At 36.7% G+C, this 17,056-nt stretch overlaps 3 protein-coding genes across 4 annotated transcripts in view; 2 read left to right on the top strand and 1 right to left on the bottom strand.

The window, feature by feature from the left end:
* The window catches only part of LOC110443738, a 30,822-nt gene extending 25,866 nt beyond the window's left edge, over positions 1-4,956 (top strand). Inside the window, exon 2 of the mRNA XM_021488119.1 lies at positions 129-4,956. Coding sequence (XP_021343794.1) covers positions 129-2,128 — 2,000 coding nt within the window. The 3' untranslated portion in view covers positions 2,129-4,956. The remainder of the gene's footprint in view (positions 1-128) is intronic.
* LOC110443739 overlaps positions 1-10,349 on the bottom strand; it is a 58,916-nt gene extending 48,567 nt beyond the window's left edge. The window contains exon 1 of one of the 2 annotated variants that reach the window (XM_021488120.1): positions 10,308-10,349. The gene's annotated coding sequence lies outside the window, so the exon portion shown is untranslated. The remainder of the gene's footprint in view (positions 1-10,307) is intronic. The other variant, XM_021488122.1, reaches the window with a different exon arrangement.
* Positions 10,350-14,938: 4,589 nt separating this feature from the next.
* Positions 14,939-16,432, top strand: LOC110443802. The gene has a single exon (XM_021488222.1). The coding sequence runs from the start codon at positions 14,939-14,941 to the stop codon at positions 16,430-16,432; it is 1,494 nt and encodes a 497-aa protein (XP_021343897.1).
* Positions 16,433-17,056: the final 624 nt, after the last annotated feature.

Below are 17,056 nucleotides of genomic sequence, written 5' to 3' on the forward strand. Positions count from 1 at the left end.
ACGATATGTAGATATCGTTACATTATTAGCTACAACATAAAATGCTTGAAAGCCGATAACTTAGCTGTAGTGGAAAGGAAATAAATCTTTGATAGTGACTTTAATCATGTGTCTTTTTGTCTTTTCAGCATCCCTGTCCAATGATCAAAGATTCACCTTCGAGAAATCCTTCCAGGAGTTTTACCATGGTAACGGTTATTTGGGAGCCCAGGTGGGGGTATATGTGGACGGCCGGTTACCATTCCTGCGGGGATACGGGCACGACCACACCCTAACAGACATCCGTCCCGAGTCCGTTATGCCCATTGCCGGAGCCTCAAAGGCCTTCACTGCTCTCACAGTCCTAAAAATGGTAGAGGAGGGACAGCTTGATTTGGGAGCTAAGGTGTTCGGGGCCGACGGTATTCTGAGTACGTTCGAACCTTGGAGGGCCGACCACGTGGACCGTCGTATATATGACATCACTGTAGATAATTTACTTCGACATACTGCGGGCTGGGATTCACAGCGGTCTAACATATACGACCCCGTATTAAATATCGCATTATTGGAGAGAGGATATAAGGTGAAAAATATTGCCGACGAAATGGACCTACCGCAACCGATTGAACCGGACGACGTCATAAGATATATGATGTCACGGCGTCTTGATTACACACCTGGAACGGACAGCGTCGTGTCAAATCTGGGGTATATTATCCTCGGTAAAGTGATCACACAAGTCTCCGGTGTGGAGTACTCCTTATATGTGAAGGAACGCATCCTCGAGCCTTGTGGACTGATGCACACGCGCATCGGACGCCCTCGTGTGTACAAGCGCGAACATGGTGACATGGAACCGGTATTCCAGGGATTTGGCGACGTGCTGCCCATATTTGTCGACTCGGCACTGGGCTGGGAGTCTAACGCAGCCGATCTGCTACGTCTGTTCATGTGCATGGATGGCTCGGGTGATTTCCAACTCCTCAACAGGACGTCCGTTGCATCCCTAATAGCCAAGCCTGCTGGCGTGCCGATACAACACCATGACAGGTGGATCGGCGCGGGATTCCACGTGAACCTCCACGGCGCTATTTGGATCAACGGCGAATACTACACGGATGACATCGTGTTTTATCATAAAGGCCCACTACTACGGCCAAACAATGGTTATCATGACATTGATACACGAGGCGAAGCACGAGCCTGGGCAATCATCATGCATGGTCAGACCTTCGTACCTATTCGAAATATTATCAGGAACATGATGGAGGCTAGCGGAACGCACTGGTCGACTGACGACTACTTCACCAATGACATCGTGGATGTATCCGCCCAGTACCAAGGCGTGCAACGTACCGTCAGGTTCAAGGTCAACGAGCATCATCTGACGTCATTCATCAACGCCGCCAAACAGCTCCGCTATGACATCATCTGGCTCAACGGCCTGTCCTACCAGAACCAGACATGGTTCACAGTAATTGCCGAAAAACAAAACCGTTCTATCTACAACGACTTTTTAATCGAGCACGGGCTCACGGAGAAGCAACTGTACCACCGCAAAGTCGAACAGGAAAAACGTGGCTACAATCTCACATTCTTCCAGAACTACCGGAGTCGCTCTCACCGTGACAAAAAGGTGTTCGTTGCTAGCTTCCGGCGCCACGCCTACAACAACCACACCAAGATAAAATACGGTCTGGAGCACTTCACGCAGCCATACGACAAACTGCTGCATCTCTTTGTGGAAAACGGATATTACCCTACCTCCCAGTCACTCATGTATGAAGGATTTGATGGTCTCGTCTCATTCGTCCTTGAGAAGGATCTTGACGCCAAGGGGCAAAAGGACTTCAAATCTTATGACGACATCAGTCTTTACCGCCTGACAAAAATAGTCCAAGGCAATGCACGGTATAGGAGGAAGCTGGCCTACCTTGATGCGTCTGATTATTTCGGAAAGCCAGTGTTTTCCGCAGTGTTCATCCGTGATACTAAAAGGAACATGGTATTTAATGCTGAACTTACGGAAAACAGCATGAGAACAATTATCAAGAGAAATGAGGAGAGTGGCTTTCTGCCCAAGATTATAGCCGGATACACGGACAAAGATAAAAACTTAAAGTACGCAATGTGTCTTGAAAAGTGATCTTACATTGTTGACATGGCAACAACACATATTCTTACGTAAAGAAACGTCATCTTACACGTAAAAGACTGCTTTTCGAGCATCGCCTTGTTGGTCAAACTGTGATCTTGACAACTGTTATGCCGAGCAAAGTTGCGCTATTGTCTGAATTGAGTTATAGCAAACTGTCTATTGACGGTTGGCGGAAAATGTGAAACTGGATTGGTAATTGCATCACAGACAAATCGTGCTAATCTACATTTAGTGCTAATAAACACCGTTATAAGGACTGCATATAGTGCTTATAGACATGGGTATTTACCGTAAAGCTTTTCTTTTCGTTTGGTCCTAGTTTTCACTTCTATTGTGGTCAATATGTTTCCCCGCTAAATCCATCCAGTGGAAGTATCTGTCATCTCTGATACTTAATGTAAAAGCTTCTGTACCATATCACAAGCATGAAACCACGACACATTAATCAAGCGAATTCCGATTTTTGTGTTAAATCAGCAAATATTTAACGTAAAAAATAATAGAAGCTTTACGGTAATGTAAAGCAGTGTAATTCGTCACATTCATAACGTGTCACGTGCTTCATAGTCAGACCTAAACTCATATTAAAGCATTACCATGGCAAGAGTGTAGCAATAGAACAGGTAATCCAGTGACCAATGCAATGTTAACCCTGTAATTGTAAATAATACGCCAGTTCTGTGTAGTATGACTTTGTATACCATGATTCTAATTAACCTCCATTATACAGTAAAAACCTCGTTATACTGCCATAATTTGTCTAGCGATGCTTTGGCATTATAATTTATCGAAGGATATATTAATTTATTGGAAACATATGGAACTTCAGAGAAAAGAGTAAAATGGGAACATTGCGACTCGTTTGTTAGTGGCAACCGAAGTGAATAGTAGCTAACGAGTGGCGTTATAACGAGGTTCACCTTTCGTGTCTCACGTGACACATACGTCTCACAGAGGCCAAAGGTTAAGCTGCTTTTATACATGAAATACTGCTGGCCAAAATGTAGGAAAAATAGAATTGGAGACTCCGGTTTGTGAAAGTTATACAGACGATGGTTATATAAAGACGAATACCGACATATGCAGTGCTGCTGATGCATGTTGCTTCTTTCATGAAACAGTTCACCCATCATTCTTTACATCACAAATACGCCAGTATCATATGTAGAGTGGAGCATCGCAAATCTGGAAATGTTTTGTCGGATTTCATTTCAACAAATTTTATTTGTTGGATAACAGACAAAGCCTATGTGTTTATTCTACCCTGTTAGGAGTATGATTATTTGAAGTTAACATCACAATTTCAATAATCCGAGGACATTGTTATTCTGGAGATATTTTCGGGAGAAGAGGTGTCCAGAATATCAACGTTCCATTGTAGTGACTCTTTCTCGTCATGCGAGTAGTCTCACACATGTTAATATGCATAATAATAGGTGCCAGTATGTATAACTCTTTGTCAAAATCAACGTCGTTATCATGGTAACATTCTTGTTTTAATATATATTTGTGTTTACGTTCATACATTTTGCCAGTGGGTATGTCTTCATCTGTTTTGTGTCTTAATGATTATGTTTGTAAATAAAAGTATATATTTATCTTTATTGATATGTGTACTCCTGGCTAGCAAACGACTACATTTATGTTCTACCTAACACATCCGTTAAGACCACAGGTGCTTGAATCGATTGGTGCTTCTCCTCCGAAAAATCGGACTTGAACAAGGCTACTACTATACTTATGTAGCAGTTACCTTGCTCACGTCCAAACTTTGTTAGCAGTATTGACCAAACGATACAAGCTCTTTGCTCCATTAGTTTGTATTTTGGACAGGTATTAACGAATGTTTAAGAAGTAGAATATTTCTGACGTTGGGGAGCTGAATGCCACGAGAAGATCGGGGACGAAAACTTACAGTTTTATATTGGTGTAAATATGATATGTAGTTGTTTTGTATACAGCAAAGCGTTTATAGTCGATATGTAATAATATGGAATAACTGGTGTTTCGATTGTTTAACACTTACATACATATATTATTTTCCATGTAAAGTTTCTAAACACCGCAAAGCTTCGCTATACTGCCTGCCACCTTATTTGCAAGTTTATGACATTATAAATGCATTTGTCGGTGTATCGAGGAAGACATATGTACATGAATTGTTATGGGGGAAAGTAATTAATAAATAAAAAGGGAACATTGAAATACAATGTATGTTTATGCTAAGCAAACAGTTGGAAAATGAAACAAGAGGCATTATATCGAGGTTTTGCTATACTGTTAGTTTCACGTAGCATTACTCTTGCAGTTATTAGGTTTTAGTATTAACCGTGAAATAGATCATTATACCTAAATACATATGAAGTACACGAATTTCGTATCATAAAGAATAGTTGCCCATATCAATGATTAAACTCAATTTACATGATTACAAGCATCAGAACAAGGAGACAAATTATTTGGAATAATGTAGACCGTGTTTCCTTGGACTATTTTTCTCGGACGGTGACAATGTTAATAGAGCGAAGGGGCCTAAAGACTCGGGTAACATCACGTATTTTCAACATTATCATCAATTATCGATGCCTCGGAAAATGATATGGTATATATTTACAGCTTTGTTTGATTTGATTTCATTCATTTTTAGCTTCGAATTCCGGAATAATGGATTAGCAACCGAGACTTACTACTCATTCTACTTGACCCTTCATGTATATGACGAGCTAGCAGTCTTCTAAATAGATAGTAATATGTGCTAGATTTCATTGTAAATGTTGACTTTATATCTGTTAATAAAAAAGTGCCATTTAAAAAAAGGGTTGTTTCGTCCTTTTTATCATTAGAACGCTAATGATGATACTAGTATATGAAACAAATCATAGATCTTGAGAATGATCTACACTTTAATACCAACGTTACATTTTACTGTCTGCCTGTCACTGTTAACGTAAGAAATGCAGCCTCTATACAATGTTTTTGCTAAAATAAAACGTTTTGCCTACCTACATTTGTAAACACAAAGCAACACATATTTTGTTTTCCACAAGCATTTTGGAATTTATATATGTGCTATCTGCATAGTTAACGATCACACCAAAATTAGTTGCTACCTACATACATACACGACCAGGTATCCTTCTTACAAGCTCCGTTTGCAAAAGGTCATATTTATTTTCGAACTTCATTTTGTTTTCACTCGTTTTGGAAAAATACGCTTTGTATCACGAAAAACGTTTGATTCCTAAAACAGATATGTTACCCCATAAAATATGTATTTTAGTCACGGAGGCCCGATACACAACTGGCAAACAGACAATCTAATGAAACGGGAGCGATGCAAAGATATAATCTTAATAAGATTTGGCTGTAGACTGAAACCATGAAAAAGACTCCCTCTTATCTTCGCCCACCTCGCTCACCGCAACAAAAATTCAAATCGGATTTCCACCTTTTTTGTTAATTATTTCTTTACGTGTCTCCAACAGCACATCTCTGTTCATCACAAATTGGTTCTTAAAATCAAACAGACCTCTATGACTACGTCATTCAGAATCAGTAGGGAATACATCTTCACCAGTAACAGGATCACAGACTCCAGTGTCTCCTGCACAAAATTAAAAGTACTCCCTAAGATTAAACATGGAAAGGCGATGACACTTTAAGAAGTTTCCGTTTGGAGTAATTACTTCAGAACAGACATTGACGCCATTGTTACGTAACGGCGAAACCCGACACATGCAATATGCAGGAGTTAATTACGGCCAGACTGCACTAATCGACACATTCCAAGCATGGGGTGTTAAAATTAAGGACTCACACAAATATCTACATTTTGCAACTCCCCGAATTGGGAGGAAGCGGTAGTTCAAATTGTAACCTCCTGCCGTCCCGCTCATAAAACCTGGATTGCAAACAATTTCGGCAGGCGTATTGATCCAATGTTACAAGCTGCTTTCATTAGGTACCCATTTAACTATTTATAAGAATGGTAGATGTTACTGTATATTTGGAGAAGTAACGAAAACCAGACTAGATTTTTAACAAATAACAAATTAGTATAAACAAGTTAAGTACAGTACACATGTAGAAAGCATTCAGGGGGGATAAGAGATGTCAGGGAGGTCGACTATGGACAATTTCTTCACAAACTTGACATATTCTATCATACGGTAGCATTGTATATCAGCATTCTGTCTGTTTTCCATGTGTTCACACAAAATATATTCAGCACGTTTACAGTCCAAAGCTACCACTACCTGTACTGTACATTGTATGGTAAACTGCGATTGCATCTCAAAGTGCGATCTTCATAGTTTCAAAGAAAACGTTAAAATGTTGTTATTTCTTTAAACAGAACATCATGCCGTCTGCATTGCTGAAGTGTAAACTGTTTATGATGATTCCCGGAAAATATTCATCCGTTTAACAAGTGAGATATGAAACACATTTCAGTATCTACATTGCTAAAGAATTTTGGCATACATTATAACAACTTATGAAGCCATATCCTATCAACATTTCAATAACAACTGGTTTTGTAGGCAAACAATCACAGAAAATTAAGAAGGATATTAATGAAGCCAAAATGAACATTTGACATGGTCTTAACAGCCCGTCATACAGGTACGCCACAAAGAAAAAAAATGGAAATACAGTTGCAGGAAAAGTAAGAAACTGCTAATTAATCTGGACCTGTAAGTTATAAGGCAATTCCCAAAATCATGCGTTCTGGGTATCTTATAAAGTGATTATAAAATGAAGTTTATTCAGCAAGAATATGATTTGTATTCCCTGCCATTGTTTAAGCAAGAAATTTAGAAGCTAGTGAAAAACGGGTAAACTAAAATTAGCGTATTTGTTCATGGATGAAAGACTTTTATGCGACAAAATTTCAATAATTCGAAAGTTAGGAATGGTTTTAAATATGAGGCGAAAATCGTCAATTCCATGAAATCTTTTTTGTTTTTGTTTTTAATTGTTATAAGTTACCTAAATTAGTAATACTCCTGTTTTCACTATTATCGTGTTATTGTTGATGTATATTGTTTGTGTTGGGAGAAGGCGTTGATATTTTGCTGTAACTTATGCCTCGTTTGGCAATACATATGTTTAATCTAGACAATATTCTGCGATGGTATAATACATATAAAGATATGAAATATTACGTAAAGTTAAACATTATTTACGTTATGTCTACAAGTTGTTTCCGGGAATAAATAGGGTCAGTGTCTGCCTTAAAAACTCCGTATGCAAAAAAACGGTGGCGGATCTCGAATGCTTCAAGGAGGGTCCAAATTTCTTAAGAGTGCAGGTAACTTGCGAAATGTCGCACAACATAAAAAAAACCGACCATGCAAATGGAAGAATGGTGGGCCGGTCCCATCTCTAAATCTGCCACCTATACATTTAAAAACGAATAAAAACTGTTAAATAGAAATGTCTGACCTTTACAATGAATAAAAACAACCGTAACAAATGTCCATGAGTTAAAGAAGTTGGTGGATAAGTGTTGCAGCGTTTCACACGCACATTACAGAGGTCGATATCAATCATCCTCGAACTTCCGAACAAAATCTGAAACACAGTATACTGTATCGATACTGGGTAGATGATAGATACGAGTAACGTGAGGAATAGTCGGTACACAACGTTAAAGTCTGAAACAAGGTGTTAATCGATCGCCATTTATCTTGTTATCTATAGCAGGAGCAAATGACAGGTGTACAACTCGGGTAACACTACCGCCTTAATTAAAACCAGCGTGTTCCTAGCCCGGGCCTGTACGTATTTATACCCGTAATCTCCCCATCTGGTCCACTACCTAATACTGGGTCTTTATATATAGTCATCCGATACAATGACAAATGTCGAAACCAGAGCATGTAAATGTAGAACCGGTAGTTTTTAGATTTTGACAGAACTATGTTTTAGTTTATTTGGGGTATTAATAACAAAAGAATTTGTGTAATCTATTATGTTTGATGATGATAAAATAAGAGCAATATTGGTTTACAAATGAATACAGTACCTTGTGTAGTAGACATTCATCTTTTTTTTAAAAAGAATTCCAAGATAATGAAAATTTCAAAATTAAATTTATTTAAATTCAATACCCTGTCATAGGTATTGGTTGCGTTCCGCTATCACGTTTAAACTAAAATGAGCAGCAACGTTTCGTTTGAAATTCATTGTTAACGAAAATTATCACATTTCGAATAGCACTGCCTTTATTTGAATACCGTCACAAAAATTGACATCATTCCATATCTACTTTCTCAAATCTAAAATATCACAAAATGTCATATCTGTCAGATGCCAGTAAAGGTGTACAGTTGCTGATACAGATATTCACCATCAACAGTAGGGTATGTGTTTACTACAAAGTTAGCCAAGAAAAAGTGTCAAATGAAATGTCAAACTTCTGTGGGAAAATACAGTTTGTATATATAATACCAACATTGTGAAGAACTTGTGTTGAACAGTACACAAATACCCCAGTTTTGATCAGGTTTCGGGTTTACATATTATGTGGATTTTACCAAGGTATACCATTGCGTGCAATACACATTAATGTAAAAAAAATGCAGGCTTCTGTTTTGCCTTGTCATACATATACGCTTACATAGTTATTTAATTAATGTGTTGTCGTTATTTCATTTTTTTAAAAATTACAATGTTGTACTGAAATTCCATATTTTACTTTGAATTCTTTACGAAGACAAGCTAAACAAATCACTCGTTTTACATCTTACAAAAGTAAGGAGATCAAAACTTATGCTGATGAAAATGACTAGCATACATTTCAGGGTCAATCTAGGTGAAATATGATCCATTTGATCACTCCAGTAAAAAGGGTTTATTCACCATGTGGATATCCGACACTCATAATCTTTCATGATTTTTATCAGGGCCCATATTTATGGAACCGTTTTCATGCTCTAACTCAGATTATGTGCTCAAGCACAATTCCTTATTCTGTTGATAAATTACAAGACATCTTATTTATGGACATAGGCCCGAAACATATACTTACATACTGTATAATCTAAAATAAAAACATTTAATTCCATATGTCGGTCATAACAAAGGGACGTTATGACGAAGTATATTAACACGAAAATATGTCAACGTTGTGAATACATTTTAAAATAAAGTCCGTCTAAAATCATCCTATCTATAAATATGTATAATACTACGATCGGTCAGCCTAATATTTTCATTTGTGCCCACACCCTGGAGCCGCACGTATGGCAGTATCAAGCTTGTTCGAGTTATCTTTCTTAGTCTTAAAATTTCTATAACCTTCAGCGAATAAAATCTACAGAGTACATGGGGGCATATTCACATTAATGCAATTAAAAGCTCACTGCCATATGTGTGTAGCAAGAGACCAAATCTATAAGTATATATGTAGTGTAAACATATTGATATACAGTACTAGTGTGGCATGAAATTCAGGTTATAATCACTTGTGATCAGGAAACGCAATGGGAAATAATAAATCAGAGCACAAGACACAAAATAGATAGGGATACGCAGTAATGCATATTTATGTACGCAATACGATTGAAATTGGTTTTTAACGATTAAACAGTTTCAGTAATTTCTTTAAGTTGTAAATGCAATGATTTGTTTGTTTAGCAATGGTACGTAGTACCAGCTAGTATTACAGATAGTAAAGGAAATCCTTTCTTTTTGGAATTAACCTCGATATGCATATTTTTTACACATAAACGTTATCACGTGGATATAAATACTGGTATATACGTCATATGCAAGTAGCATCAATATATGAAGTACACCATATACACGTGTAGAATAGTTTAACTCGGATTACTATTTGAAGGCATATAATTCCCGTACCATACAGTACAAGTTTTAAATTGTAAATGATTAAAATATTATAAAATAACTGGAAACATATACAAAGAATTAAGCATTTATACACGTAGAATGTAAATGTGTTTGTCATTAAACGAACTGTTGAACTGTTCATGTGCAAAGTGCAAGCACATAATATTACATCCTGTGTAGATACTGTGCTCAGTAACACAATCGCTTTGAATAAACACATATGATATAATTCAATATAAAATAAATACAAGTCATTTGAATATACAGCGTTATAATTACGGTTAAATAAGGAAAAAGAAATAATTCCACTTACCTGAATCTGTCAAACACGTGTGCCGGAAGTTTTGAATGGGTTAGTAAATTTTGAACCGTAATACGGACCACTTTTCCGGCTACATTGGGACATTCGGAGTGGCCTCCCCTATGCTACATTCGCGTATATTGGTTTTTTCCACGATAAACGAACGCACTTGGACCGTTCTATAAGCAAAGCTAAAAATGCACAGTTTCGGAGAATTAAAAACAATATATCAAGAATAATATGCCCTTCTTCCATCCGTCCAATAAATTACATAACGTATCTTAAAAACTACACGTGAATTGACATTGTTTAAGAAAGAAATAACGCAAATTGACAATAGTCAGCATTTTAGTTTCGTTCAGGTACGTCTGGACACGTACCAAATTTTCCTGAGGTCAGCCTCGGTCCAAATCTGTACCTGTCGTTTTCTTTACAGGTTGAACCGGTTCAACCGTTTCAACCGGATACGCGAATGTAGCCCCAGTCTCGGCCTATAAACTTGAGCATTTTAGGCCTAGTCAGATTGCAAATTGACGCTTACAAGTCTTGATATGATTGAAGAGTGCATTGTCACAAATTCCCTGGCCTTTGAGACTTGTCAAGATGTATTTTCACATAAAAAATACATGTATATAGTTAGCCTTCATCATCGCGCTATAGGTATAAATGAATTATGAATGATACATGTTAATTATTTGCTAATGGATGGAGGCATTTCGTCCTATAGATGTACAAGGGTATATCATATTAAATGTTGAACTTTTAAATATAACATTGTAGAAAGTGCGATACATACTTGAATGTGAATAACATCAGTAAAATGTACAATACTTATACATTGTGTAAGAAATACTTTCATCAATAAATTCCAACGGACTACCATTCGATAATACTGTAATGTGGATTCTATTGAAAAAGGTCATCGCTCTCGGATGAAGAAAACAGAATTTTATATTTGCACTTTATCGGCGCCCTGATATGATCGATTACTTCCCGAACATATGAAAACAGCATCGATAAATCCCCTCCCCCTATCCCAGTGTTTATGACACTAAACTATGTTTACACTAAATACATTATAACTTAACCTTTGAGTTCAATACAAGTTTTTTTTTATAATTGTTAACCATACAATAGTAGTTTAGGAAGTGATAATATGCAAAACAACCCAATGCGATGACCTCCATTTGTGGCCTTGATCCTATGTTTTATACTACGCTACAAACCAATCAAGTGTCTGTAATTGGATAATAAAATATAAATACCAACTCAGAACAAAAGTTACTCTATGCAATTACACAGGATCAAACAGAATAAAGAGTTCCATTAACATTTATCGGTTTTAACATACATTGTATTATATTGTCTTTGAAAAATGACTTCCCGCTCTTTTTCTACGTTTTTTTTTTTACTACTGGAAAGACACATTTTGGCATATATTTCGATGAAAAACTGTTATAAACTTTTATTTTGTAATTATCACAAATTGAAATGAAAGAAAAACGTTACAAGGAAAAAGAAAGTTTTGAAACTAGTGTGAGCTCACAGTTCAAGCTCGTATTTTAGTCGAAAGAATGCAATCTATCGCGTTTTCTTCGCAGTCGATTAAACAAAATACTGGAAACATATATTCATTTACCTGTATTTTTACCTTTAAATATTTCCTTGTTGCAGAAGTGAAAATAAACGCCCTTTTAACTTTCAACACGGAACCGTTTGGTGTTCACGTACAGAAAACGCATCAACTGTTTGAAAGGGAAATTTGAGTAATATTTTCCCTTTAAAAGTAATCTCCAGAATATATCTACACATTTCATAATAACAATATAATCATAATAAATAATAATTCTCAGAGATAATGGAAATCACTGGAAACGTCAAGATATCTTTAGTGTTTTCAAAAGGTAGGGGTCAGAAAGTAGAAAAACAACATCAACAGCAATACATAGCATTGTTGTTTCATAAATTTGAAATCGAGTTTTAAACATTTAAACACATTTAGTGCTTAACTTTGACTAGAACCACATCGGTGGAACAGATGATGACATATATGTCCATACGCTTCCTTAGAGTATTAACGCATGCTTTAAGAAGCTATTATTGAATGGACTTTGGTACACAATCCAAATGTAATATTTTATTTTCCTATAATGAACATGTCAAAGCGAGGTGCCATTGAAACATATATGTCCATACGCTTCCTTAGAGTATTAACGCATGCTTTAAGAAGATATTATTGAATGGACTTTGGTACATAACCCAAATGTAATATTTTATTTTCCTATAACGAACATGTCAAAGCGAGGTGCCATTGAAAGGTAAGCAGTAAATTCCCCATATCAATTGTTTATTTTTTCGCTAATAGATTATGGGTATACATTTCACTTAATTGGTTTGCTAAGAAAGTATCAACCGCTCCCTCCTTACCAACCATTTCATAAATAATATAATAAATTCTTTCGTTTTTCTCTCCTCTTTTGGACTGCACCTGTTGGGATGTAATCTTCAACAAACCAGTAATTTGTCCATTTTTCGTAACTTAATATGGTGGCATGGGTTTTATATTGTAATTTAGTCTCAGAAGTGAGAAAAGTGTGGGAGAGTTACAAACACCATTTGGTAATGCATGGTAAACTAGACCACAAAAAAGAGATTCCTCTACAAAAGATTTTGGTGTTTTGATTTGTTTTGGTCCGTGTGTTATTAGGTGTGTTCTTTTCTTGGCCGTTATTCTGCTAAAGTAACTTTCATACAGAATATTAAGGCATGGTAAACTCGGTTTTTTCTTCCATGTACGTAATCCCCACTACAGCGTATACTTTTTAACGAAAACCCTTCGAGGTGAGTTGTATTTTTGTTTTTGTTAACAGCGAAAATCTCCCAAATCTTCATCAGACCAAAATATACTATATTTGATCTAGCTAAGTATAAAAAAGGTATTAAATTACAGATTTTGTCTGAATAGTTGCAAGGTTAGTCCTGATCATTGCAATATTTGTAGTAATGATAATAATTAAGAAACCAAGAGAATGCAATGGTGCAGGATTTGTCTTAAGCATTGCATGGTTTGGTTTAAACCTTGTTTTATTCATATCTTTTATAAAAATACATTGAAATACAAAATGTACAAAACATTATATGAAAAAGAAAAGGAAACACAAACAAGTGTCATGACTGCTTCATAATCAATAATATCAACACAAGCTTCGGTGATCTTTTTCTGTGATAATTATAACTGCTTTTTATTAATATATGTAATTATCTCCCTTTACTTGTAATATAATATGTTATTGTTATTTTACATATGTTTGTCGCAATAATAGCTCTCAAGAGATAATGTTCATTGTTTATCTGTATGCGACGTTAACTAAAGTGCCTTATACACGTATCTAGTATCTTGTATTCGGTAATTATGAAGTATTATAAACAACAGAACAAATGCGGGAATAGGGAAGTGGGTAATGGCACTGGATACAAGGAATGAAAGATATATCAGTATACATGTGATCATCAGATGTTAATACCATATTGCTGTAACGCAATGAGTACGTATAAAACGATATATAATATATATATATGTTATACTCTATTGAATTTTCAGAAATGCTGAAAATGGACACTAGACGACTGTTAGAAATGTATATATGTGTATTGTATGATTTCCCCCTTATTATTATAAAAGATGCAAAACAACACATATAAATTGACATTTGCATTTTAAAAAAGCATATCAATTACGTAAACAACTGAAAATGTTGGCTCATGTCAGAATGCCATTGTACAGACTCCAACCATAATTTGTAATAATGGTTAAATTGCTCACCAGATATACGGCAGTATTATATATAAATAAAATGTTCTATTGGGTGTAGATCCTCTATGCGCAAACTAGCAAGAAACTATTTCCATCACTAAGTAGTAATACATACATCTTACTCTATGTAGTAGAGCTATTGTTCATGTTTAATTTATTGTTCATGTTTCTGGAACGCTAAGCCTCGCCCGGGCCATTTTTGTTTATCGCAAAGTAAAATAACTTAATTGAATCGCAAAAAGACAGCATCCCTTGATAAAACGACACGGTTATTGTTTTTTACATTCCATATCTTAACACACATACATCTCAAATATCTAACCAGAGTTGTCGTTCCTTACACTCACTGATCGAGATTGATACAACGTTAGCTCTGCATTGGCCCACATTATAGTCCGCACTCGGGGGATCCCCTGGCCTACCGAGGTCGGTTTATAGTTACAAAAGCGTGACAGATGTAGACACGCATACATTGTTTATGCAAACATTCTCATAGTGCACTATACAATTCAATACATTATACAGATAGAATAATGAAATGGAATGTATATAATGATATCTTATTATAAAATGGTATTTTCTTCTATCAAATGGACTGTTTTGGCCGAACCCCTAAATCCTCAAGAATGGTCTTCACTTCTTTCTAATACGAATTGTTGCACCCTAGTTTAACATGTTTACAATCGAGATGTCGCTAGTGTATTAAATTATTTTACTTCCGGCACGTCCAAGGTAACAACATAGCGGCCATGACGGCTGTATTCACCTTTCTAGTGCGTTAATTATGTAGCTGTGGAATAGACATATGATTTGCTAGTCGGTCTACGTGATGGCGTGCACAGATCCCACAGGTCAGATTCCCGTCAGGATTAAGGGGAGTACCAAATGTTTACATCACAAGCAAAAAGATGTCATCTATTTCTGTGCGACTTGTAAATCTCTGGTCTGTTCAAAATGTGGTATTTCCGAGAATCACTGCAAGCAGCATGACCTGCGCGATATTTCGGATGTTGCCGCAGACAAGACAGAGGAGGTAAGAACATTTATTGACAAAGTGGAAAAACAAGAACTGCCAAAATTGAAACTAGAAATACAAAAAATTGATAGGAAAGTGAAAGAGAACAGCGAAATATTTATAGAAACATCCAAGAAAGTAAAAGCTCAAGCGAACAAGTGTAAAGAGGAAATAGATGTACTAACAGTCGCATTTCTCTCCCTTTGCAACAAGATTGAGTTTGCCAACGAAAAACTGCTTCGGGATTATCAGACAGAGTTACAACTCATACACGACAATCTTGTGGACGAGACAAAGGCATGTAAGCAGTCCCTACAAAACGGCACCGAAGTTGAGGTTTTTGACGCTGCCGACAACTTGCCAGATTTCGAGAAGCAAACAATACCAGAACTTCCGGTAATGGAGACAGCCGAGCTCTATCCACAGGAAATTGTGAGTGGTCTGCTGAAACAAGCGTTGGGCTTACGTAAAACATTGTACAAACTAATGGAAGAACCATTCATACTAACAAAGTTCACATTTCCAGACCAAGCAACGGCGATATTTCCAACAGAACGTGAGCAGGCGTGGATACGAAGCGGGAACAGTGTTGCTCTGGTGGACTTCAACGGGAACACGGTACGAGACCTTCGAAACTCTGTTGTAATGGGAAACATGAGCATCGCTCCCAAAACCGGTCATGTTTGGTTCGCAGGTTTGGAGGAAAACACCATCAACGAGTTTTCTCCAAAGTCATCGGAGTCGGCCATCACAAAGTTTACAATAAAAGACAAACCTCGACGACTGTGTATTACTCGGAACAATCGCGTACTCGTCGGGACAGAGGACAAACTATCGCTGTACACAACATCGGGGGTTGTTTTACGTACTTCGGTGAACACAGCATCAGCTATTGTCATTAGACCATGGAAGATAGTGGAGTGTCCAGTCACTGGGAACATCGCTGTTGGCAACGAAGAAATCGTGAACTGGGATGAAGACATTTTGAACAGTCACGTGATTGTGTTTGACGAGGACCTCACTACTCAATTTGTCTACAGAGGGGAAGACACTGCGGGGTCTAGTGGAACTACTTTCGCACCTGGATCTATCGTGTATGACTACATGGGCAATTTGCTCATAGCTGACTACAGCAGAAACACCATAGAACTGATCAGTGGCACAGGAAAGTACATCAGAAGAATACACACGGCGGAGGAATACTGGCAGGGAAATCTAGGTATGCAGCCGGGCGACGTATTGTGGACGTTACAGATCTCCGACAGTAACACAGACGAGATACTGCGGATCAAGTATTATACCAACTGAACTCTAAAATATTTAAATCTGATAGTGTTAACCCAAAAGACAGCAAAATAGCAAAACTACATATGATATACATTCTCTATGCTGCTAAATAACTACTTCTATTAAAACAACTTCTGAGGTTTATGATGAATTGGTTTCCATAACACTGTTATAGTGATTTTCAAAAGAATCAAAATAATGAGAGAAAAAAACCCGGTGCTTTGGAAGAACCAGGTAACCATGTTTAAATGTTAAATTTTATACTAGTATGAACAAAATATGAACTCTTCCTTTGCAAGTCTCTTTATAAACACCGCCAGAAGAAATTCCACATGTGTCTGTGTAAGCATTTGGATCAGTGTCATTGTTTCCTCTTGCCACAAATAACGTAAAACTATTGAATTATTTAAACATACACATGATATAAGGCTGTTCTAGGAATGTCGTTTGCACTGACGATACATGCACGCAAATACTGTAAATATTAAGTAATACCTTTATTTTAATCGCTTGCACCTTAGAATGTAAATATACATCGTATTGAACGGAGATTTGTTGATGTTAGTGCCTGTATACAAAACAGTTCAGTCCCATTTTACTGATGTCATTATCATGTTAAGGTATCAATCATCTACAACAATGTTT

The sequence above is a fragment of the Mizuhopecten yessoensis genome, unplaced genomic scaffold, assembly GCF_002113885.1.
Source record: "Mizuhopecten yessoensis strain PY_sf001 unplaced genomic scaffold, ASM211388v2 scaffold716359, whole genome shotgun sequence".
Taxonomy (NCBI): Eukaryota; Metazoa; Mollusca; class Bivalvia; order Pectinida; family Pectinidae; genus Mizuhopecten; species Mizuhopecten yessoensis.